Below are 25026 nucleotides of genomic sequence, written 5' to 3'. Positions count from 1 at the left end.
ACTCTAGTACCACACCTGCTACGAATGTACCAAGCCAGCTTAGTAGCGGGCTATCTCCCCCGTGATCAAAGAGTGGCAACGATTGTCAAGATTCTTAAGCCTGGTAAACCCCCCCAGGAGCGCAACTCCTATAGACCAATTTCACTCCTTAACGCGGAGGTGAAAATACTGGCTAAGGCATTAGCAACTAGGCTGCAACCCCACCTCGTGACACTCATACACCCAGATCAATCCGGCTTCATGCCGGGCAGAAACACGGCAATGAACCTCAGACAATTACATGGGGTGCTGGCGAGGGGGCCATACATCCAAGAGAAGAGGAGGCGGTGATACTCTCCCTAGATGCCAGTATGGCCTTCGACCGGGTTGAATGGCCCTTCCTGTTCGCGGTGCTGCGGCACTTCGGCTTTGGACCCAAATTTTTTGCCTGGATACAGCTGCTCTATACACAGCCACTGGCGCAGGTGACGGTCAATGGGCGCCATTCGGAAGATTTTCCGTTGGGGTGGGGCACCAGGCAGGGCTGTCTCCTCTCCCTGCTCCTGTTCGCCCTAGCATTGGAGCCGCTCGTGGCGTGGATAAGGAGAGACCCAGTGATTTCGGGATTAAGGTGGGAGGAGGGATGGGAGGACCGTATCTCCCTTTACGCCGACGATATTTTATTATACTGACACATCCCTGACGGTCCATTAACTGTTTGCTCGACATTTGCGCGTCGTATGGGAGGGTCTCCGGCTATACCATCAACTGGGCCAAATCTATGCTATATACACTGCAGCCCCCCTCCCCCAATCCTACCCCGGGGAGCGGAGATACAGATAACACAGACCGATTTCAAATACCTGGGTATAAATATCACGCCCCATCACGAACGGTTCATGGAACGTAATCTGCTCCCACCGCTGCGCAGACTGAAGAACGATGTTAAAAACTGGCAATCACTCCCATTGACATTACTGGGGAGAGAGGCATTGTTCAAGATGATGGCCCTCCCTAGGTTCCTATACGTGTTACAAAATGCCCCCGCACCTGTTCCCGACTCGTATTTTAAAGCCATCGAGGCGGAGGTGGGCCTTCTCCTATGGGAGGGAAAACCTCATCGAATAGCTTTGAGTAAACAAACGCGCAGTTGGTACAATGGCGGCAACACCCTGCCCAACATACAGTTATATTACTGGGCATCCCAGCTCATAGTGATCAATAAGTGGCTGCACGCCCCCACAGAATGAGCCAGCTCTGCGCCTGGATAGGCTCATGTTGAGTGTGAACGGTCCCATGGAGGCACTGTACGATGAACACAAGAAAAACACGCTAGTTGGACCCACGGCCCACACCGTGCAAATCTGGTACACAGCGCGATGTGCACTGGGGTGGGAGGGGGTGATTACTCGGCATACCCCACTGTGGGACTCCCCGAGGCTCGGCAAATTGCGCACATGCAAAGGTTTTACTGGGTGGGATCTTATAGGCATCTCCAAAGTTGGCGACTTATGGAAAAAAGGTACGGTGGTTTCCTTTGCACAACTACAAGAAACTTATCAAATGACGGGCAAGGAACAGTACCGATACACTCAAATAAGACATGCCCTTACTAAGAACATACCCCCTGGAAAAAATCTTCCTGAGTCCTCCCTGCTCGAGGACCGTCTACTCACAGACACGCTATCTAAAAAGACAATCTCTCTCACCTATTGAAAGCTGATAAATAATCAGAATGTTCCTACACAGAAATTAAAAGAGAGGTGGCAAGCAGAGGTGGGGGAACTGGACGAACAGGAGTGGCAGGAGGTGCTGGCGTCCCCACAGGAGGTGGCAACCCCTTCCAGGTTAAAACTCGTGCAGTTCAAAATATTACACAGAACTTACTACACGAGATCGGTAATGCATAAAATAGGGAGGGCTGACACGCCACTTTGCTTGAGGGGCTGCGGGCTTATTGGGTCCTTCTATCACACAATATGGGACTGCCCTCACATCTCACACTACTGGAGAGCTGTTATGACAACGATCACCCAGGTATGTGGGTTTGAGGTCCCTCTCGAGGACCGAATGTGTTTACTGAATGTGTGGGAACCCACCGATCTTAATCATGCGGCGCAGAGCTGGGTTACACTCAGCGTCACCCTAGCTAAAAGGAACATTGCAAGACACTGGTGTGCCCGAGTTGCACCGACCCATCAGCAGAGGTCTCGAGATCTAGACAGCGCCATGGTGCCAGAGAAAGCAGTCTTTATCAACAGGGGATGCCCCCTAAAGTGGGCACGAGTGTGGGGAAACTGGAACAACTTTCGGGGAAACATATGTTCCCCCCCCTCCCGACAACTCAGACATTGGCATGAGTGACTGATTCTCACACTATGGAGATGATATGAGGGAAATATTAAATGTGGCCCACAATACCGCGTTAACTAAGTGGCAACGGGGGAACGCATCTGCACCTACATGTTCTTCGGTGTGTACGAATTTACTGTGTGTTCCAGCATATAGGTTATTAACTGTATACGGTCATGTCTATGAGTTGTTCTACTCGCTGTGTATTGAATTGTCAATAAAATGTTTAATAAAACATTTTTTTTTTTTTAAATGACCAAATAAAATTTGTTGTTAAAAAAAAAATAATCTGAAAATACTCTAAGTCCCAAGTGGACTGCAACATTGTGAAAGAAACGGACAGCATCCCTAGTAGAATAAGAATGTTTTCTGGCTCACCTCCAAAAGCAAGGGGTTTTATACATTATTTTTGCATATAAAAATAGAATCTTCAGACTTCAGATCAAAGCGCATGAAAAAATAAACATCTTATTGCCTTATGCTAATGTCATTCGGAGATGCTAGAACAAAACTAGGTACATGAACAAATAAACAATAATTTACACATGAATGAATATGTAAAGTGAACCAGCAGAATTACAAGCTAAGATGCACTGGTTTATTTCCAATTTGTGACTGAAATTTCATCAAGAGTAGAACAACAATAACATTGGAAATAAACCAGTGCATCTTAGCTTGTTTGCGTGCTGCTGATTCTCCGGGGAGAAAAGGTGGCAGGGAAAAAGAGACATTAGAGATAAGGGTGACTTTCATCTTGGATAAGATGGTGTTTACCTCTAAACTGGGGCCTAGTTAACGCATAGCAAGAAAAGCATACTTTGAAAATTTGTTTCAAAGGCAACAGTACTAATTCAGTGCCTACATGTGAAATTCGTTGTGAACTTGCATTCTGCACTTTGTCAACGAAGCACAAAAATATGAATTTGTAAAATCGTCCACGCTTTTAAGTGCCTCACAACACACACAGCATCCCATCATGGCCAACTGGTGACAGATCAGTTAATTTTTCAGGATCCTGAGGCACTCAGCTCTGCCTTTTTGACTAAAAGATCATTAGAAATCTTTCTAAAATCTTGAATTTGGAGTTTTACTCAATGTCTTTTAAGACCTAGAGTACGGTTAGACCGTATTCTGACAGGAAAGTAATTTATTTTCCTGTCACTTATGCCTGCACCTTTTGTGAAATGCCCTTTCTGTGGGAAAAATTCCTCATTCTGCTAACAATCTCAGGATATCATCATACTTTATATGTCATTTTTAATTCAACAAAAACATCTATTTGCCTTTGTTTGAAAGTAAGTTTAACTATTCTCAATTTATCCCCATCTGTTTTTTCTTCTCTTGTCATTTTGACAAATGAGCCTCTTGCTGCATGAAATAGTTAAAAGAAAGACAAACATGCAGTGTGTCTGGGAGTCATTGTGTGTAAAGATTCTGAATTTATCAAGCAATGTCAAGTATGATTTTGAGACACTGAGAGCGAATCCAACTGTGGCCTGATTCAGGTAGTATATGTCTCACTGCCAGAAAAGAGTTAGTGGTGTTCTGCCTGAGTCCAGCATAAGGGCTTAGAGTGTTTTTCCCTACTACTTACCTTACTAGTTCCATCATGAAGCTCTGTAAGTGTATTTTGACATCACAATTGTATTTGTTTGACGTGATCTGCAATGACTATTTCAACAACGAGTTAACATTTGCCATTGAGATATCTCTCATTATGAAAGACCACTACTATTGAGAGCTTTGATACTGAGGCTTTTGTCCTCCAGTGCCTGTCAACATCAATGGATCCATCAATAGTGTTTTTAATACACCCTTTAAAAGCCACCACGAGTGAATGTTTCCCCAGGCACCTCACAAACCACATCTTTTGAAGATCACTTCGCTACATTACTCTGTGCAGTCAGCAGGCATCATGCTACCCACGTCCACTTTCTATCCCTCATCCCTTATCACCTACCACAAGCATGATACCCTCTTCATTAAAGAAATATGGTTCACTCTCACATTCTCATACATCCTCATCATCCTTTCTCTCACAGTCTGCAGCAGCCATCATTTTCACTGCATACACAAGAGGGAAGGAAGACACTCACTGTCATCCATAAGTCCTTCTGTTCTTGCATCTGAGGTAAGCAAGCAACACTCGGATTGATGAAGCTACAAACACTTCCCGCTCTCTGCAATTCAGACTGCCACCTTCCATCTGCTTTCTTTGATTAGTTCTTGGATCCCCACCTCATCCATCCACTTCAACCATTCCACTATCTTGATAGACTTCAACCTCCCAGACAATACAAACTCAAATAGAACAAGAGACACCGTCACTCTGCCAATACCCTCCAAAAGGCGAAATCCTCAACTTTGTCTTTTCAGCATACCTACAATCCAATGTAAATCACTTATACTTCTAGGCTGGACTGGGCTGACCACACAACCATCCCTATTTACCTGCTCAGCATTCTGCAAACAAACCAAGCTCAAATCAGAAGAGAAGACTAAACCTTTAGTCCTTCAAAGACTTAGACAAGTGTAGTGTCATCATCCTCTTTTTTTAAGTAAAACAGAAATATCAAACAGCACATCAGCAACACCAAGTCTGCTTTCCCTCTTATGTCACCCCTTCTCGTAGAATTCCACAGCGGTCATTGATTCACAAATTTTGCAGATATACCTCAACTCACACATCAATGCAACTTCCTATGAAGATTTAGTTTTAGCTTCATCCTTTATCAAAGCTCTCTCTGGGGATGTTATCTCACCCCTACTCACAATTGTCAATGCGTCACTCATTTAACAGTTTGGGCTTTAACACAGTTGACTATCCAAACCCCATCTACACCCTTGTATCTTAAATAGAAATGGAATTCATTGACAGTGTCCTTTACTGGTTCTCTTTCTATCATTCCAATCAACTCTAGTGTGTTCACAGGAATACCAACAGGTCCCCAAAAATTATTATCACATACAAAATCCTCCACAACTTCTATATTGTCTCCTCTCATCTTCAACATCTCAATGGAGCCCCTTTGGACTCCACTGACAGATAACAAGACTCACCAATATGCAGAGGATACACAACTCTGCCTGAAAGTTTTCTTTGCTCCAGTCTTCCAGCATCACAAACACTTCCTGCACCCCTTACAGACCTTGATGTGCAGCGCCCACCTGAAGTGCGAAGCAATCAAGATAAAATTCTTGTTATTTATAAGACCAAAAGCAAGACATAGTACAAACCTGGCTGAATACCACAAACCTTAATGATTCAATACCATATCACTAAGATTCAACTTGGGCACCCATCTCACCCTCAAATGACACATTGCCAAACACAATTAAGACAGCCTCGTAGGAGCTCGTTTTTTAAAGAAAGTTAAACATTATCGTACAGAAAGTGACTTAATAACTGTTGAGCAAGTCTTCAAACACTTACATCTGGGTTTTGGTAGCCCTCTGCCTCGTGGCCCCATAAGACGTCCTACAACTTGAACTCGCCTCATATTCGGCCAAAATAAATATGATCACATCCTCTCATTATCATCCAACTCAATTGGCTCCTCTTTCCTTCCTGCACCATCCTTAAAACCAGTTGCATCATTTACAAAGTAACCATGACGAGCACTCCTACTTACTTCACAGACAAACCATCCCTGGTATCTCTCTTCACACCCACAGCTGGGCCATCATAAGACTGGAGACTAATAAATATGGGGCAGCAGGTCTTTTTCTTTTAATGCCCCCAGGATCTGAAACAACACCCCTGTATTCACAAGGATTCTCCCTCCAGACAAGCTGGTTACCACACCTCCTTAAAGCACATTAACTCACAATACATTAACAATCCAATGACCAGCTAACACTCCTATTACCTGTTAATGTATGCCTTTAACCCTTTACAGCGCTATGCTACCTTTTTTTTAGCTAGGTTACATACATACTCCTTTCCAGTGTCACGGCTCCCTTCGGCCAATCTAGATTTCCCTCACCCGATATTAACAATCCTCCTACACACATTCCACAATTGAGCCCCTCATTTAATCCCCACAGACAACCGAGTAAGCACTCCAACATGTTCGCACCTCCGCGACTCAACATCCAACAGACACTGAAAATATTAAAGTTTAAACCTTCATGTCCTGTTACTTGTGAATTATTTATTCTTGTATGCAAATAAACTCCTGTATCTCTACCTCATCCCCTCCCGTTGATTGTTATTTCTGAAACATGGATTTGTGCTACCTGGGCGGACCTAGGAACACCTTCTTCAATACATATGGAGAATCCAGGAAAGAGATCTGCATAGAATTGATCACTGAAAGTCATTTTCTGTACACTTACAGGTTAGAGGTGTATTTTCTGGAGAATGATGGCAAGAATTGCAGGAGGAATGTACTGAAAAAAGCTTACAGCACTCTGTCATAGGAAAAGGTCTGTGCCTGGTAGATACAGCATGATAGGAAAAAAACAGCCATATAGGCTAACACTGTTAAGTTCCAAACCCGACCTGTACCTTTAAGGATCCTAGAGAGATCCTATCCCAGAATGCACTGCAATGGAGGTTTGCCTGTGATAGTGATTTTTTCTAGCTCCTTCAGGCAGGATCTCAGAACACCTCAGGTGGGGTTTTTTTTGCACCAAATTACTTTGGGAAATCGTCTAAGTTTTTTAAAGCTACTGTACTTGACACTTTTCTTGTTGAGTAAATTCTTCTTTCAAGTTTTCGGACAACACTTATTGTCAAAATGCCTGCTCTCTTCATGAAGGACCCTTCCTGTGGCTGAAAGAAAGCTTCTTCTAATGTTCACAAGGTTTGTGTGGTGTGTTTATCTCCTCAGCACCTCACAGAGGGATGTGACATTTGCAGCAAAATGTCAAAAAGAACACTAAAAGATAGGGAAGATATCAGGCTGCTTGGCTGGATTGAAGACTTGAAAGCAGACAAAGAAAGGAAGAAAAGAAAAAAAATTGGAGAGTTCTTCCTCACACCACACTCATGAATAATGTAAAAAAAAAACAGGTACCGAATCCCCAATGAGGCGATCTTAATCTGAAAAATCCCCCTCTCAACACCGGCACCATCACCATTCGCATCACTGCCATGCGCTGGCATCAAAGTCATCGACATCGAGAGACCTTGTCCCATCCGGCTTGTCTTCAAAGGAAGGCTCAACATCAACAGAACTTCTACATCATCACCGTTTTACGTCAAGATCAGTGACAGAACCTTCCTCAACGCCAAAGCAGGCATGGCACCGCCTTCGCACTCTCATTCAGCATCGGCATCATATCATTCGAAGTAGAGATCTCACCAGTCGATGTCAAAATCACATCACTTAAGGTCATGCCATTCAGTGTTGAAATCTCAACTATCAAAGCTGCATTCCCACCTGGTGTTAAAGAGACATATCTTTCTACCGAGGACTACAGCTGTGTCTAAGAGACAGTGTACGTCGTGGATTACTCCACTCTCGATGACTAATGTCATTCAGATGGAGATTTCTTCTTCCTCACATTGGTCAGGATCATCTAAATGTATGCACCCTCTATCACCTGACCAAGACACGAGTCTGCCACCAATCCACCCCATTATTCCACCTAATGATACTCTACAGGTTCCTTTGCATCCTCTAAACATATCTCTTATGTAACAGCACACAGAGCGACCTCAATGTCACCAATTCGCAAATGGAAGGTTCCATCCCCAGGCAAAACCTCACCCCCAAGAACTCAGTCCCCCAGACACTTATTATCTCCATCGACGTGATAAGGGAAAAGATATCCGGATACAACCTCAACATCATATACGCCGACCTCTACATTCCACTCCCCATCTGGGGCTTCACTGGTTGAATATATTATCACATTTCAAGATGCACTAGTCAGAGGAGCATCTAAATTTAACATTCAAGTTGATACTCCACAGCCATCTGTGTCTGTGATACTGGGAACTGTGCAACCTAGAGATACGCGGAGACCTCTCTTACCTCTGCTTCCAAGTATTATGGATATCGTTCAAGAATAATTTCTTACTCCAGCCACTGTAAAATCCACAATGCAGAGGCTGTTGAAAAAATGTACACCTGCGCCACAAGATCCAGACTTCCTAAATAAATCATCCTAAACCGGATTCTATAATTGCTACAGCATTGCGAAGAAGACACGCTTCTGCTAAGGAGACCGCGGCACCACTGGACCGAGAAAGCAAAAGGGTGGATGCTATTGGGAATAAAATGTGTGGCACAGCATCTACACATTTACACAATGCCAATTCAGCAGCATTATTGGGCATATACCATCGGGAGATTTAGGCAAGCATGAAATCATTCATAGCTGACCTGCCAGATAACAGGCAACAAGACTATCTTGAGGTAATGAAAAAGGGTGCCCTAATCTCAAATCAGTCTATCAGCACCTCATTGGACTCCGCTGAGCTTTCTGCCACTGCATTTTCACATGGCATTCCTCTACGGCATACATATTGGTTAAGACTTTCATCTTTAAAACCAGAATGCATAACTAATGATTGCCTACTTGTCTTTTTCTGGATCCTCCCTCTTCGAACAGCACACAGAGGAGTAAATGCTGTGAGTGAAGAATGAAGCTGAAACACTCAAAGTAGCGGGCTTAGAAGAACAAAATAAGTTTTTCAAGCAATTCAAGCCCAGGGACAAACAAGGCTTCTACCATATGGTTCAAACCCCTAGATGGCCCTATAAATATCACCAACAACAAAGACAGGCTCAAAGGCCCTTTTAGAGCCGATACCAGAGGAGATGATCCTCACAACGTAAGTCATCTCACACCAAGGGAAAAGATTCTAAGTCAGAACAATGAGGAACACATACCCCCTCTACAGTTTCCCACTCCAGAGGGGGGAGCTGTAACATTTTATCTGGAAGAGTGGAAGAATATAGCAACAGCAAAATGGGTCCTAAACATTATTCAGAATGGCTCTGAACTTGGTTTCACAAGCATTCCACCACCAGCCCTTCCATAATAAGTCATGACTGCCTATTTATGCGACCTCAAACAAGAAACAGCTCTCCTACTGCAGAAAAATGCAACATAAAAGTTCCTCAATATCAAACGAACAATGGAGTTTACCCGAGGTATTTCCTTGTCAAAAAGAAAAATCAACTCAATCAATTCTGACCAATTCTGGAACTCAGGTCCCTCAACAAATTTATAAAGAAAGAGAACTTCAGGATGCTATCACTTTACCAGATGTTCCCGCACTTATAAAGAAACGATTGGCTCTGTGCGGTAGACCTCCAGGATGTGTAGTTTCACATTCCTGTACTACCGTGTCACCGAGAGTTTCTGAGGTTTGTGGTAGGTTCGCACCACTATGAGTACGCGTACTTCGTTATGGTCTAAAGTTAGCTCTTTCGACTTTCTCCAAGTGCATGACAGTGGTAGCTGCATGTATATCCAAACCTGAAAGACTGGCTTATAAAAGCAGATTCTTCTCACAAAGCGAAACAAGACTGTGCCACCACAGCATCTCTTCTGGCAAAACTGGGTCTCCAGGGCAATGCAGAAAAGTCCATCTCGGGACCTGTTCAGTGTCTCACCTTCCTGAGAGCGACTCTAGACACTGGAAACGAAAGCATGTATCCTTCGGAGGAAATAGTGTTATCAATTTCAAATGAAATATAGTCAAATCTTGCAGCAGACCAGACCAACGGTTAGCAAGGTGGCATCTCTTCTAGGATCAATGGCATCCTGCATCACTATCGTCCCAAACGCACACCTACATATGATACCTCTCCAAATGTGCCTAGAAGATCAATTATCTCTAGGAAGATCGGATTCTCCTGACAATCAATGCACGTCAATCTGGTGGGAGTACCGTCTCAGAAAATAACACCATCTCAGACTATCATCACAGATGCATCACTGGTGGGGCGCCCACATCAACGATCTGACTAGTCAAGGTCTGTGCTCTCAAGAGGAGAAACCTTCTTACATAAATCTGTTAGAACTGGCTCTCAAAGCTTTACATCTGTCTCTACAATCAAAGAACCTTATGATTCAAACAGACATTGGGCTCTAGCGAGAGAGCTTTACATCACAGCATTCCACAGCCCAGGAATTTAAAACGTGGAAGCTGATTTCCTTAGCTGTTTCCGCAAGGGTCCTTAACAACGAAGTCATGGAATCTATTTTCTGTCAAGCAGTATTATTATCCTGTGCATTGCGTAAAACAGAACTGACTCTCAGAGGCACACCTCCACTGCAGTACACTGTGGGATTGGGTCTCTATAGGGTCCTTAAAGGTACAGGTCAAGTTTTAAACTTACTAGTGTTAGCCTACGAGGCTGTAACTACCAGACGCAGGCCATTTCCTATGACAAAGTGTTGTAATCTTTTTTCAGTACATTCCTCCTGCAATTCTTGCCAGCATTCTCCAGGAAAATACATTTCTGATAGTCTACACTGTAAATGTAAGGAAAATGACTTTCAGTGATCAAGACTATACAGATCTCTTTCCTGGATTCTCAAAATGTATTGAAGAAGGTGTCCCGGGGTCCACGCAGGCAGCACGGAATTATTCAAGGTTTATGAACTGTATTTCTGATAGTTGCCTTGTGAGAAAGAGCGTGCTCAGTACAGTAGGCCTGATTTGGTTATGGTGGAAAGCCAATGATAACAGCTATAGGCTTAACTGATGTGCAGGGAAATGTAATGCCAATGCCATAGGTGTGGGCTTTTTATTATGAAAAGTTATTACAAATGCATAGGCCTTGCTTATTTATTGTGGAAATCATATGATAAAGACAATAGGACTCCAACAGTGGATTTTTATCACATTATGTTACAAATGCATAGAACAATATATGCCAGTTTTAGGCTCAAAATGTAACCAACCAATAATGAAGGGGAATGCCCTACGGATCGACATGTGTGACAAATTTTGAGCTTCGATTATAAATGGACCCCAAGTAGGGTGATGTAGATTTTATGACTACCTGCTTGTAAACTTTCAACTGAACTTTGGAGCACTTTTTTCCAGTTTGATGGGAACACAATTAGTTAGGATTTTCTTAACTTATGACTTAAATGATCGGCATTACCATCTGTTACTAGCAACCTTTGTTGAAAGCATGTGCCAGATCTTATAAGGACGGCTTGACATTTGGCTCGCTTTGCCTTTGATTAGGAGTATATCGACTGCTAGTACAGCTGGCTTTGAATCAGAGAACAAGTATTGCAAAAGCCAGCTGGTTTTGCCATTCACGTAGCTACAGTACCCCAAGTAATTGTTAGATGTCCTTGTTGATTCAAAAGCAACAAGTTGACGTATTTAACATGGCTGCAGTCCTATTTAACACAATGCAGACAGACTTGCCCTGTTGATCAAGGATGTCTGGGTTGCTGCATGGCAGCCAAAAGATCACCAGCCAGGGACAGACCAAAACAGCATCACATATTAGTAGGTATGGCGAAGTGCTGCTCTCTCCCATTCATTTGTACTTGCTGCACTGCTTTGCATTATTTCTCTAAACATTTTGGCCCTAAGTGTGCTGTGGTGGGTGTGGGTATTATATGAGTAACAACTGTGCAACTTAATGGATTGAGAGGGTTGACTAAAAGATGTTACTCCTTTAAACTTATTTTTAGTAAACTGACTTTTGAGTGGCCAGTAATCTCAGAGACTTATATTAAAGCCCACTTTCTTATGTTGTTTACTGTGATAGGAAGAAGCAAAATGTCAATGTCAGTGAAACAGCACAATAGATAAAGAAATTTGATGAACGGCTCTTTATATGTATATAAAAGAACCTTTTATATATGTATTTATTTACAAACTTGCATTCTTTCAAGTCATTACTAGAGGTTCAGATGCAAAAGGAAGGAGACTCTTTCATGAAGCTACAGTTCCTCAAGGCGTTACTACAGGTCAAGGCGTAACTAGAGGTCATTCTCGAGTCAGATGCAAATTCTTCAAAATTCTGATAGAGACTTATAATTACAGATTTCTTACCTTGTGAATTTTCCCTGGAGCCAGACAGGGTCTGGAAGCTTTTCAGCAATTTCCTCATAGGTTGACTCCGTTCCATCCTGGATATGACGTTGGGGCTCGACCCCCATATATGCATCACCTTTACACATTGACATCAGTTCCTTTCTTCTACACCTTCTAACGCGGATCCAAAGCTAGCAGGAATGATCAGACTTTTTTCCCTCAGGCAACTATTTTTTCCTTCAAAAATCTTTTACAGTGTGCAGATATGAACGCTAAAACGACAAGCTTTTAAGCCATGCCGTAACTGTTTCTGATAGATGTAGGTGACAGATACTCACGATGTCGGTCTCTGGCGCCTCAGCACCCCACATTACTCAAGAGACATGTCCTTGCTGTGCAAAGATAAACTACAAAGCCAAACGCGACTGTGAAGCCAAGTTTGTTGTGAACTCTACAGGAAGAAGCGATCTCAGTCAAGGGCTTGGGCACTCTTTTCCTGACGCCGCTCACATGAACCTTTCAAATCTAAGTCGCAGAGCTCAGGTAAGTGTGGATAGCCTATAAAAAGCATAGGAAGTCGAAGCATGGGTCTCCATTCAGAGTGGTACGATGCCCTGGGTACCTCCAGGCCGCGGAAAGGGTTCCAGCAGTGTTCCTGCTCCAACTCTCTCTCAAGTGAACTAATGCAGGGGCCAAACTCCATCAGTTGAGAGAGGCTGCGAAGAAAATATTTGGTACTTCAGCAGACGTGCCATTGGGCCCGAAGGATGCCAATCAGGACCTTGACAGATCCATCCCCAAGGCACAACGCTGACCGTGCCATGCGTCTTCTGCCCCAGGTAGGCCTATTCCTCAAGCACAGTGCTGCTTGCTCCAGGCTTGGTGCAAAATCCGACAACGTCCAAGTCACCGTCACCGAAACCACTGCCCTAGCCTCGAAACTGGTGCAGGCACAATGACACTATCACTTAGTAAATCTGTCTTTAGTGATGCACAGTATGTTGGGTTTGGTAAAGCATTGACCTCAAGGATAGATGATGCAATTTGTCCCTATAAACTGGATAAGATTCACACATCATTGCCAAAATACAGTCAAAAAGAAGAAAGGATTGACTCAAAAAGGGAGTTGAAAATCAGTAATTTAGAGAAAACTATAAAGGTTTAATAAAATTACTATGACACAATATAGAAGGTAAAATATAGTTCAGATCAAATAATCAATCGTAGAACATATGAATCGAATTGCCATAACGGCTTTCAGCCCTGGAAATAAATGCAAAAATTGACAAAATCAGAAATTAAATTAAATGAAAAGACCATTTGTTAAGCGCGATAGCTACCCTCAGGCGTCCTAGCGCTACAGACAACGCGTGCAGGAATACAGTTAGGGACTATACAGGTTTGTTGAAGAGCAGAGTTTTGAAAGCTTACGGAATGGGAGCAGATTGGGCTCTGACCGCAAGTGGAGGGGGGAGAGAGTTCCAGAGTTTGGCCGAGTTATAGGCAAAGGAGCGGCCACCTCATCTAGTTATTTTTATCCTGGGTACTATGGCGAGGAAGGAAGATGCTGATCTAAGCTGTCTATTCGGGTGATAGGAGGTAATCAGCGATTGGTTAATGGCAGGGCCCATCTTCCAGAAGGCCCTGTGGGCAATGCACAAGGCCTTAAATTCAATTATCTCCCTAACTGGGAGCCAATGGAGGTTCTTTAATCCAGGATTGATTGGGAGTCGACGGGGGATCTGAAGGAGTGTTCGGGCTGCGCAATTTTGGATGACCTGGAGCTTGCGCAAGGTGGACTGAGGGGCCCCTAGATAGAGGGCATTCGCAAAGTCCAGGCGCGATAGAATGAGACCCTGGGTCATAATCTGTTTCGCCTGGAATGGAAGTAGGGGAAGAATGTTTCGAAGAAGCCTAAGTAGACCATAGCAGGTGGCTGCAAGTTTAGCTGCTTGATGGTTGAGGGAGTTATCCAGCCAGATGCCCAAGCTTTTGATTGGGTCCTTGGGCGCTGGGGCAGGACCGAGGCAGATGGGCCACAGTGAGTTCATAATGAGCTTGGGGGTATTACCTAAGAGAATGAGCTCAGTTTTGTCTCCGTTCAAATTTAAAGAGGAGAGTGTCATCCATTTAGCCACCTCCTCCAGGCATCCATTCAGGTTGTTATGGGTGGTGTTTGGCTGGTTAAGGGCCACCACGTGCTGAGTGTCGTCGGCATAAGTCATGATTTTTATGCCGAAAGGACAGACAATCTCAGCTAGGGGGCTCATATATATGTTAAATAGCGTGGGGCTCAGGGAGGAGCCCTGAGGCACACCGCAGCTTAGTAGCTTGCTGGGGGAGGTGAATTCGCCCTCAAAAACCTGGAAAGAGCAGTCTGCCAGGAAGGATTTGAACCAGGTGATGGCATTACTGAAACTCCTAAGTTGGTAAGTCGGTGTATTAGTATGTCGTGATTTACAGTGTCGAATGCGGAACTTAAGTCAAGGAGGATGATTGTTGCAGAGCCTCCTTGATCAAGGATCTTCCTGGCCTCTTCAGTTACCGCGAGAAGGGCGGTTTCGGTCCCATGCATGGGAAAGAATCCTGTCTGGGAGAGATCGAGCAAATGATTGTTCTCCAGGAACTCTACCAGTACTGAGTTGACATATTTCGCCAGGATCTTGCTCAGCCATGGTTACAGGGAGATTGGCTGATAATTACTGGGGTTGTCTTGGTCTAGGTTAGGTTTTTTTCAAGAGGGCCTTAACCATGGCACGTTTCCAGGGGGGAGGGACAATGCCGGAGGAGATTGAGGCATTGGGCAGGTCAAGTGTGGTGAGAAGAATGTTGCCAATAGCTGGCAGCAGGGTGCATGGGGGTGCCGGGTCTTGGGGGAAGCCAGATTTCACCTGGTGCATAATGGATTCTAATGTGGAGAGATTGAGAGGGGGGAGGGTATCCAGGGTGGCTGAAGGTCGGGGTTCTGCATTTGAGAAATTGGCGGAGGTTATTTCGAGCTGGATGGGGGAGAAGGAGGTGTAGAAAGTTAGTATTTTTTGGAAGAAGAACTCTGCAAGGTTGTTGCAGCGGGTTTGTGCGTCAATAGTGTTTGGTGGCTTCTCAGGGAGTTTGAGGAGAGTTTTTGCAATTCGATAGATTTATTTAAACATGAAAGCAGCTGCTTTAATTTTTTCTTCGAAAAAAGTTGATGGAGAGGCTTTAATTTCATTTTTGAAAGTTTTCATTGCCTCCCTGTATGCGATTTTGCTGGAAGTGGAATAATCCAGTCGCCATTTCCTCTCTAATTTTTTACAATATTGTTTCCTTTCCTGTAATCTGGGGTAATACCAGGATGCAGTTGCGGCGCTGCGCTTTGTTTCAGAGCATTTTATGGGGAACACAGTCTCTAGGGAATTGTAGATCCAGCTATTGTAATCCTCGTTGGCTAGAATGGGATTAGGGTTATTGGGTGGTCTTGAGGTTTCAAAGGCCGTCAACCAGCAGTTCAGGGGAAGTTTAGACCAGTTTTGTTCCCTACGAATGGTTGTGTTGGTGGGGAAGTGGGGGTCGGGGGCGACCCAGGAAAGAGGGATCAGGAAGTATTCCGACCACGGGAGCGTGGTAGGGGTTCCCGCTGTGAGATCTGCACAGTTACTAAAAACAGGATCGAGTAAGTGACCTTTGGTGTGGGTGGGTTTGAACAATAGTTGTTTAAGTTGTAATGCGGAGAGGCTCATGGTCAGTTCTATGGTGTGTGATCCGAGGCATCGTCGAAGTGGATATTAAGATCCCCTAATAGTGTGAAGTTAGACGGCCTACATGCCAGATCGGCTGTGATAGGGGGAGGGTGTTTAGAAATTGTCCCAGGGCCCCAGGTGGACGATATACAAGTAGACCAGAGAAGGTACTTGTGGGGGAGAAATCAATGCCAAAGGAGAGACTTTCACAGTCTGGTATCAAGTTGGGAGTGCTGCAGTACCTTTAACAATCCTTATAGATGACTGCTAGGCCTCCTCCTCTATTCTCTTTATGGTCTTCTATTCGTATGTGATATCCCTGAGGGAGGGTCTGGATGAGATCCGGTTCTGACTCTGCATTGAGCCAGGTCTCTGTTAGGAATAGAGCATCCAAGTTGAGTTCTTCCAAGAGCATAGCAATTTCAGTGGTGTGTTTGGGGAGTGACCTACAATTTAGGAGGTACATACTTCGCTGGGTGTTTTTGGTATGTAAGGCGGGTTGGAAATGGAATCCACAGTGTGTGCAGGTGATGTGTTTATCTGCCACGTTCCAAGAATGTTGGCAGCTAGCAAGGGTTGCTCCTCTCAGATTAAGGAGAGAGTTGGGGCTGTAGCTCCTAGGATGCGGTGAAAAATGGGCAGGGTTTATGGTCCCTGGCTACAGACGGGCGCAGACGGGCTTGCCTTTGGCGCACCCGCTGCGCGTGTCCGCTGTGCGAAGCGTGTGGCATCTCAATTTATGTTACTGGCGAAGTGATCAGCAGCCAGCATGAGTCAAAAAATCTGTAGCAAAACTACAGAGATTCCTGCATCCCTAGTAGACACCAAAAGATTTGGCTCACCCCCAAATTTAGGGGTCTTTATATTGAATTTGAGAAAGCAATGAAGAACTGCACAATCAGCATCGGATAAGCAAACCTCCTTTTCTGTATCAGTCTTTCTTTTTAGAACTGATGACGCCGGATTCTTATCTACCTTACCATCCTCTCAGGTCGCCAGGATCTATTTATCTGCTAAATAGTGTAGAGGGAAGAAAACCAACTTTTAACACATAATCAATAAGTTAGGGTTAATCTCTAAAGGACCACTGACTCCGAATCTTCAAATTTTAGGAATTTATTACAACCAAGAATAATTGGACATACAAACACCTCAGTACAAGGTGAAGCAAATAAATGGACACTAATACAAAAGAAATCCTACGCAGAAGTCTCATCCGAATAAGAAGAATAATCAATTCCAGTAGCATTAGAAATGTGATAATTACTCCAGTCTCTATATTTGAAGTCATTAGCCTAAAAGAAAATCAGTTAGTCTATCTCTACTCTATCTCTAAGATGACATCCCTACTTAGCTTTTTCCCTTCCAGGCAAGAGAGTAAAAAGGTGTCAGCAGTGAAGTCTTCCTTAGAAATACACTCACTTAGTCAGAGCTCCTTCTAGCTTCCCATCTAAGCCTCAACTGCTCAACCCCCGGGGCACTGTCCCTAATACAAAATCCTAAAACATAGAACACGCCCTCCGGCACACCTCTTCAGCCAGGTCTTCTTCCAGTACTTTTCCTGTGATACTTGTATCCCATCCAGCGACGGTTATCTTGTCCTTGGGTCCCAGGCACCTGCTCTGCCGAACGCATCATCCTTAAATTCCGGTGTACTCCCATATTGGCTTCTGGTACCATCCTAACTTCTAAAACAAAGGCCCAGTCTCTCTTAACGAGCTAAGTGTCCTTGCACCTGCAACAGAAACATGAGAACGAGAAACTTTCCACTTCTCTAAGATTTTCTAACATCCTGAAACCCAAAGCCTTACCAAGGGAAATCATTTTTGGCCAACAGCATTTAGCTAACATAAGAAATGAACAGGCCTTTCTCTTCAAACGTATATGCGATCAGGCCTTTACATTTTTAAACCTACGCTTCTAAAATCACATTAAAAGCGTTAACTTCGTTACACTTTATATATGAAAAAGCAAACTACATGTGCAGACTTTAATATGGTGCACGTTTAAACCTAATGCACTGCATTACATGGAAACCAATCATTATGCGTTAACTAAAATTCATTTGCAGTAAATTATGACATTGCTCTTCATGAAACGCATGGTTACATGTCTGATCATACTATTATAAGCAGATTTAAGTAATACATTTCTAAGTCACACCTTAATACAATTTCGATTAATATGCGGGTGCGGACTAACGGTGAATATGATGCACCCCTACAATTTTCTGAATAACGTGGCGCTCTATCAGAACCAACCTTTTTCTTCCATTTATCCCTGTACTTTCTCAGATGTCTCCAGCCTTTTATGGAATCGATCAAATGCTTGATGTAAGCTTGCAAAGGCAGTAGGTCGATCGTTTCAAATAGCTGCTTCACTCTATTCCAAAGTTTTTAGGCAGTCTCTTATTTTTGTACAGATCAATGTCACTTTCTCCTGCTGTGTCCTCAAGTCTGTTAAATGTTTCACGTGCACACCTAGCTGCTTTCCTAATCAAATATATCAGCTCAACTGAATTGTACACAAGCAGCCTTTCTGTATCAACTGTACTTTACAGATTGTCTCCAAATTAATTTTTCAAATTGGCAATATTAATGTATTTTCTTTAGGGTAGAGTAGTAGCAAGAGTCTCAATAACAGGGACCATTGTGTCAACAGTAGTTGTGGTGCCACATGGACCAGGTATAAATGGCAATGCACTTTCAAGCAGAAGAATCTAAGGTGAACGTTCACAATGGTTAATGCATGCATACCTATACTTGAATCCCCTACACCAGTAGCATTGTTGGCCGTCTTAGGGTCCAAGCATCATGAGTGTAAGGAGGAGGTCTAGAGTCTAACAGATTATTTAAGAAATTATCTTCCTCATTAGAATCATTATCTTTATTTCTTTTCTGCTTTTTTAATATTAAAATCATCAGATTTAATCTCATGTTTCTTCTCGTCAATCACGCTAGTTACTGCAAGAAATACACATACACCTTGCATTGTTTCTTCTCTCCATGCCTTTTTCTGCATGCCCTATCTGACTCTAACCATTGACTCACTATGGGGCATATTAACAAGGGCTGGTGATAAATATCGCAAAGCGCGATTAGCGCTTGCATATTTATCGATGGCTATCTCTGGAATTTATCGCCTGGTTAGCGCGTTGTCAACTACGCGCATCGCCCAGGCTATAAAAATTCCAGAGATAGTGTGGATATCGCCGTTTTCCATGGTGGAAAACGGCGATATCCTAGATGATAGGGCCTGTGGTCTTAGCCACAGAATCCACCCCCCCATGTTAAGTATGCCTTAGGAATTTAACAGACGTTAAGCCGCCTTCGCGATATTTTCCCTGGTTGGTTTCACAGCCACGCCTACTTTGCATCTCATTGGCGATGCAAAGTTAGGCATGCTGGAAACGGGCGCTAAGTCACCAAAACACGCGATAGCGTGTCTTTGCTGATAAGGCGATAAAATTATCGCCGCATTTCGGCCGAAAACGTCCGCAAAAGCGGCAATAATTTTATAGCGCCACCGTGTTAATATGCCCCTATATTTTTTACCTGCTTCTGCATTCTCTTCATTTTTTTCTTTTTTGATACTTGATCCCACTCATTTAGGGGCATATCAACAAGGGCTTTATCTCTGCTTTTTTGGCTTTAAAAGCCAAAAAAGCAGAGATAAAACTAGCACCCTATCAACAACAGGGTGCTAACATGCAAATTTGCATGTTAGCACCCTTTTACTCTACGCTTCCCCTTGCATCTCTAATGAGATGCAAAGGGGGCGTTCCAGAGTACAATAATAGGAGAAATGTCGCTTAGCGACATTTCTCCTATTATCAAGAATGTCGCTAACCCTGTTAGAGACAAAAAAAGCAGCGCTAACCGCGGGGTAACGCTGCTTTTTTACGTCTGGTATTTTTCTGACTTAGCCATGATATCCTATGGAAGGAGGATATCATGGCTAAGTTTGCCTGTCCCTATCAACAAGGTTTCCAGCGATAATCTCACGTTAGCCTGTTAGCGTGAGTATTTTTATCGCTATTGAGATAAGCGTTGCTGATAGCACGCTATCTCAGCGATAAAAATTCACGCTAGCCGGCGATAATTATCCTAGCGCTAAGTGCGCTTAGAGATAATTATCGCCGGTTGTTGTTGATATGCCCCAATGTGCTTCAAGTTGTGTAGGGCATGATTGCGGCTTTCTTTCACACGTTACATCAAGGGTAATCAACCTTCCTAGTATTAAATGTACCCTCTAAAGGAAAATGTCTGTGCTTGTCACCCGATGTGAACTTGTGCAAGACTTTCAACTATACACACGTATGAAAGCCAATGTGCGTCATTATTTAAAAGGCAGGCATATCTACAAGAGGACTTTTTTCACCTTGCATAATTCTAATGACTTTAGAAACTTTAGGCTTTGGAAATCCAGCACTTATTTCCCCTGATCAAATTATTCACTAAACACGCAAAACGAAACTAAGGAACAAACAGGCACATGCATCAAACCTTTTTGCGATCGCAAAGGGTGCGAATCGCAAAAATAGGCCGTTTGCGATCGCAAAAGTCAGTGTTGAAATGCATCAACTGTATATTTGCGAAAATCCATTTTTTCGCAAATATAAGGAATCGCAAAACATTCTGCGAATCAAATAGCGAATCGGTATTAGCGTGTCCCAATTACCGAATCGCAAACAACGAATCGCAAAATGTATGCATGACAAATCGCAAATAGCGATTTCCATGAAAATCGCAAATTAGCGATCGCTAAATAAGAAGGATCACAACCAGGTGGTAATCATGAGTGCAAATCACAGACAGGTGAAAACCAACTGAAACCCATTTAAACACACCCAGAATGAGCCAGCACTGTTCACAATGGCAGGGATTTACCTGATGGCGAGGAGGATGAGGCTGCAGGCTGCCGCACAGAGACGGAGGCGAATGAATGAGCGCATCTTCAGAGTCCGCATAACTTTGCTAGGCCAGCAAGAGGATGAGATATACGACAAGTATAGGCTCAATGCAGCAATGATCCATGACCTAATCAATGAATTGGACCCCATAATGCAACGACAGACACGTAGGACCAATGCCATCCCAACGCATGTGCAGGTCCTATGTTGCCTACACCTTCTGGCGTCAGGCAGTTTTCAGGGGGTCATTGCTGTTGCGGGAGGTGTGTCACAAAGCGCACTTTCAAGAATATTGAAAGCATTCCTTGATGCCATGATGGCCGTGATCGGGTCTCATATCAAGTTCCCTACCACCGCGCTTGACCTTGCAAAAACCAAACAGGAGTTCTACCAGATAGCTCGTTTCCCACATGTTTTGGGTTGTATTGATTGCACCCACGTTGCAATATGTCCCCCTGCAACACAGGAATATATATATAGAAATAGGAAATCTTACCATTCCCTCAATATTCAGGTTGTTTGCAATGCCAAAAACATTATCACTGACATTGTTGCGCAATTTCCAGGGAGTGCACATGACTCTTATATCTTCAGGCAAAGTGGCATACACACCCGTCTTGTCAGGGGAGAATTTGGAGAGGGACATCTGCTTGGTAAATATGTGTTATAGTTTATCACTGTCATTGTACGTATGTCAATGTGAAGCTGCCACTGACTCTTTGCTCCATTACATGTAGGTGACAGCGCATACGCCTTGCGTAATTACCTAATGACGCCTTACCTCAATCCCACAACTGCCAATCAACAGAGGTACAATGCAGCACATATTTCGACAAGGAACATCATAGAGCGCACATTTGGGCTGTTGAAGAGCCGATTCAGATGTCTACATAAGACCGGTGGAGCACTGAAGTACAACCCTGAACAATGCTGCAAGATAGTAGCGGCATGTGCCATGCTGCACAACATAGCGACAAGGGGAGGAATGGACATCGAGGTGTCTGACAGCGATTCGGAGGATGGGAACCAGCAAGTGCCACAACACCATGCAGCACAAGGGGCAGGCGCAGCAGAAGGGCGTAGGAGAAGATTTGACATCACACAAAATTATTTCTGAGGTGAGTAATGATGACACAGAAACTGACTATTGCTATCAGAGTATTCTTTAATTAAATAAAATTGCCATGAGTGTTCAAGCACACTTGTAATCTGACCAGTGCAATGGACATAAGTGGTTTGCAAATGTCAATTCACTTGTCACTCTGTGAAAAGTCAAATCCAAATAAATGGTTACGTCACCATAGTGGAATGCACTTGTACATGCCAGTCTAGCGCTTTTTCCCACGAACACCCAGACGCCTGTCAGACCCAGCATTGTCATCCGTTATGTTGGAAGCGGCGGGGGTACTGCTGCGTGTGTTGCGTCTTCCTGCAGTGCGGACTGGAACTGCCACACTACTTAGGCTTGAGCCACCCTCACTACCCTCTTCGGGCGTGGAATTGTTGGCCGCAATTGTGGAAGCATTTAGCAAATCAACTGCATTTGTGACCTGGTCCAGTGCTTTAGCCACATCGCCGCTCCAATGGCACATTTCAGTTTGCATGGTCACAGACCTACGTGCCAGCAGTGCAGTTGTCGTGGCCAATCTATTGTTTGATTTAGCAAACATTTTCAATTGCAGCATTAGTTGACGATGCTGTCTCTTCTGGGATACATTTCCCTCATGCATCACCTTGCTCAGTTGCTGCACACTTTCTGACAGTACTGCTATGTTGCTAGCCATCTTGCCAACTTGCAATTGTACTAATCGTGTGTTTTTTGTCTGCAGGCGCTGCATACGGAGCATCTGTCCCTCAAGACCACCCCAGACATCACTTGGTTGCTCCTCCTGCTGTGTCCTGAGTGCTCTTCCTCTCCTACGCCGGGCTCTGTGATTAGTTCTGGGGACCTGTGGTTGTGTTTGTGTGATGGAAGTTGTCTGGCCATGGCTGCCACCTGGTGTTGCATCAGCCTCATCATCTTCACACTCCATGGTGACTAGGGATGGAACAGTAGCCCTGCGTGACTTTGTTGGACGTGAGGGATTTATTTGCACCACAGGTGTGTCCATCTGTTCACCTGCGCTGGTGTCCTGCATGTCTGGGGAATCGCTATCCACATCTTCTACACGTTGTGCATCTGTGAGGTGAAACAGTGCAACACTGTATTATTTCATGTCTGTGATATTAATTGCACAGTAATAAATTTCTGCCTTTGTAAATGATTATATACTCTATTCAGCTTTTTTGGGTTGTTACTCTGAGATTTGACATTTTAACTGCTTGACCTGACTACATCTCCCATAATGCCCCTCACCTACTGAATGCATTGTGTACTGGATGTTCAGGGTCTGCACTTGGGCTGTGCTATGGTCGAGTTCTACCTTTACATTTTGTAACACTAAGAAAACATACATTCATCTTACCTTCAGATGTGTTTGCTGCTCCGGACGTGTCCAGCTGGGTCACACCAACAACAGCTTCTGGCTGGATGGTGGATTCAATCAAGTCCTCCATGGGAGTGTTCCCAGTGTCTGTTGGTGTTCCCCCTCCTGTCTTCTTTGCCTCCTTCAGGCGGTCAGCTATGCGCACCTTAGCCCGACTGCGCAAGTCGTACCATCGTTTTTTGAGTTCTTCAATGGTGCGGTGTGTCACCCCAATGGCATTGACCCTGTTTTGGATCCGGAGCCAGATTTTCCTTTTCTCCTGCTCTGCCACTTTCAATGATGCCTTTCCAAACAGCTTGTCATGGCTGTGGACTACTCCCTCAATGAGGGTGTCAATTTCTTTTTCTGCAAATTTATTTTTGCGTTTCCTGCCTGTTTGGCTCTCCTCTGCTGTTTGTGAGGCTTCCATTTGATATCACAAGTTTTTCTTCTGTCTCTGTCACACTCCTGTTCTGCTCCCAGAGCCAGCTCCCTCCTCTCCCTGACACTGTGCACTGGAAATGAGGCTGGTGCTGCTCACTTCCTGGTTGTGATGTCATCAGGATGCATCAAAAAGCGACTTCGGTATTAGCGATTTCGCTAATTGCGAAATCGCTAATAGCGAGTTCGCAAATGCCGAAATCGCAATTTATTTAGCGATTTTTAGCGATTCGCAATATTCTCGCAATGTTTTTGTTGCATCGTGTTTTGCGAGTCTTTATTTGCGATTCCTTAAAATTCGCAAATAAGGACTCGCAAACTCTCTTTTTGATGCATGTGCCTGAAAAAACCCATCACAGTGCGGCTATTGCAAAGGCAAACCAATCACAACACGCTCTACAACAGCAACTCACCAATCCCTTTGCAATTCTCAGCGTCAGCTAGCCAATTGCAGCTCAATTCCCTCATGCACATAATGACTTTTACTGCAACAACACGCAACACTCAAAGATCTTGTCTGCTCAAACTAAATATATGGGAAATAAAAAAAATAAGGAAATAAATCATGCAAATCAATACAAACAGAAGCAGTACCTTTGCTGCACCTGACATTCACAAATTCAAAGGCAGATTCCTGTTCAGCGGTAATACATCCCTGATTAGCACATTTACTCCTGTGGACCAAAGGATAAACAGCCACTAAATTTGACTAGAACAGATTCAACCTAAAAGTTGAAAATCCCTATCCCAGGGTCCATGTGATGCCTCACAACACACACTACACTGCAAACAATCTCAATATATCTCAAGATCTTGGATTGTGACGAATCTAATTACCTTAACCAACAATGAACATTGAAAATATAACAGCTTTTTAGATGCAAATACAAAATCAGCCTCTTCAAATGAACACAATGAAAAATCATAACTCTCGGAATCACAGATTCGATAGAAACATCAACATTACAGTAATTAAACCTCCTATTCAACCACAAATCAGAAGTGCATAACATAAAATATCACATGCGGTGTAATTCAAGACTCCACACAAATCGGCACTCTCAACTACAAATCACTATAGGATTTTCACCACCAAAATGCCACAATCATTTCATCCTACTAATACTCAGACTCCTTTGCTCCGGAAGAGTTCTGGAATGCTGGAACAGTGAAAATAATGCAGACCAG

General features: G+C 43.8%; 1 protein-coding gene across 7 annotated transcripts in view; it reads left to right on the top strand.

Annotated features, from left to right (window-relative positions):
• Nucleotides 1–25026, top strand: part of LOC146835265 (HORMA domain-containing protein 1-like) — a 1528718-nt gene that overhangs the window by 994754 nt on the left and 508938 nt on the right. For 2 of the 7 annotated variants that reach the window (XM_085602854.1, XM_085602852.1), the window contains 2 exons: nt 21670–22050; nt 22762–23196. The exons of the other annotated variants lie outside the window; for them this stretch is intronic. In XM_085602854.1, the coding sequence (XP_085458980.1) occupies nt 21670–22049 (380 nt within the window). In that variant the 3' untranslated portion in view covers nt 22050; nt 22762–23196. Of the gene's footprint in view, nt 1–21669; nt 22051–22761; nt 23197–25026 lie in introns of those variants that run through there. 7 annotated transcript variants of the gene reach the window in all.

The sequence above is a fragment of the Triturus cristatus genome, chromosome 4_2 (assembly GCF_964204655.1).
Source record: "Triturus cristatus chromosome 4_2, aTriCri1.1, whole genome shotgun sequence".
Classification (NCBI taxonomy): Eukaryota; Metazoa; Chordata; class Amphibia; order Caudata; family Salamandridae; genus Triturus; species Triturus cristatus.
The sequence above is the reverse complement of the archived record's forward strand: the minus strand, read 5'-3'. Positions and strand labels throughout refer to the sequence as shown.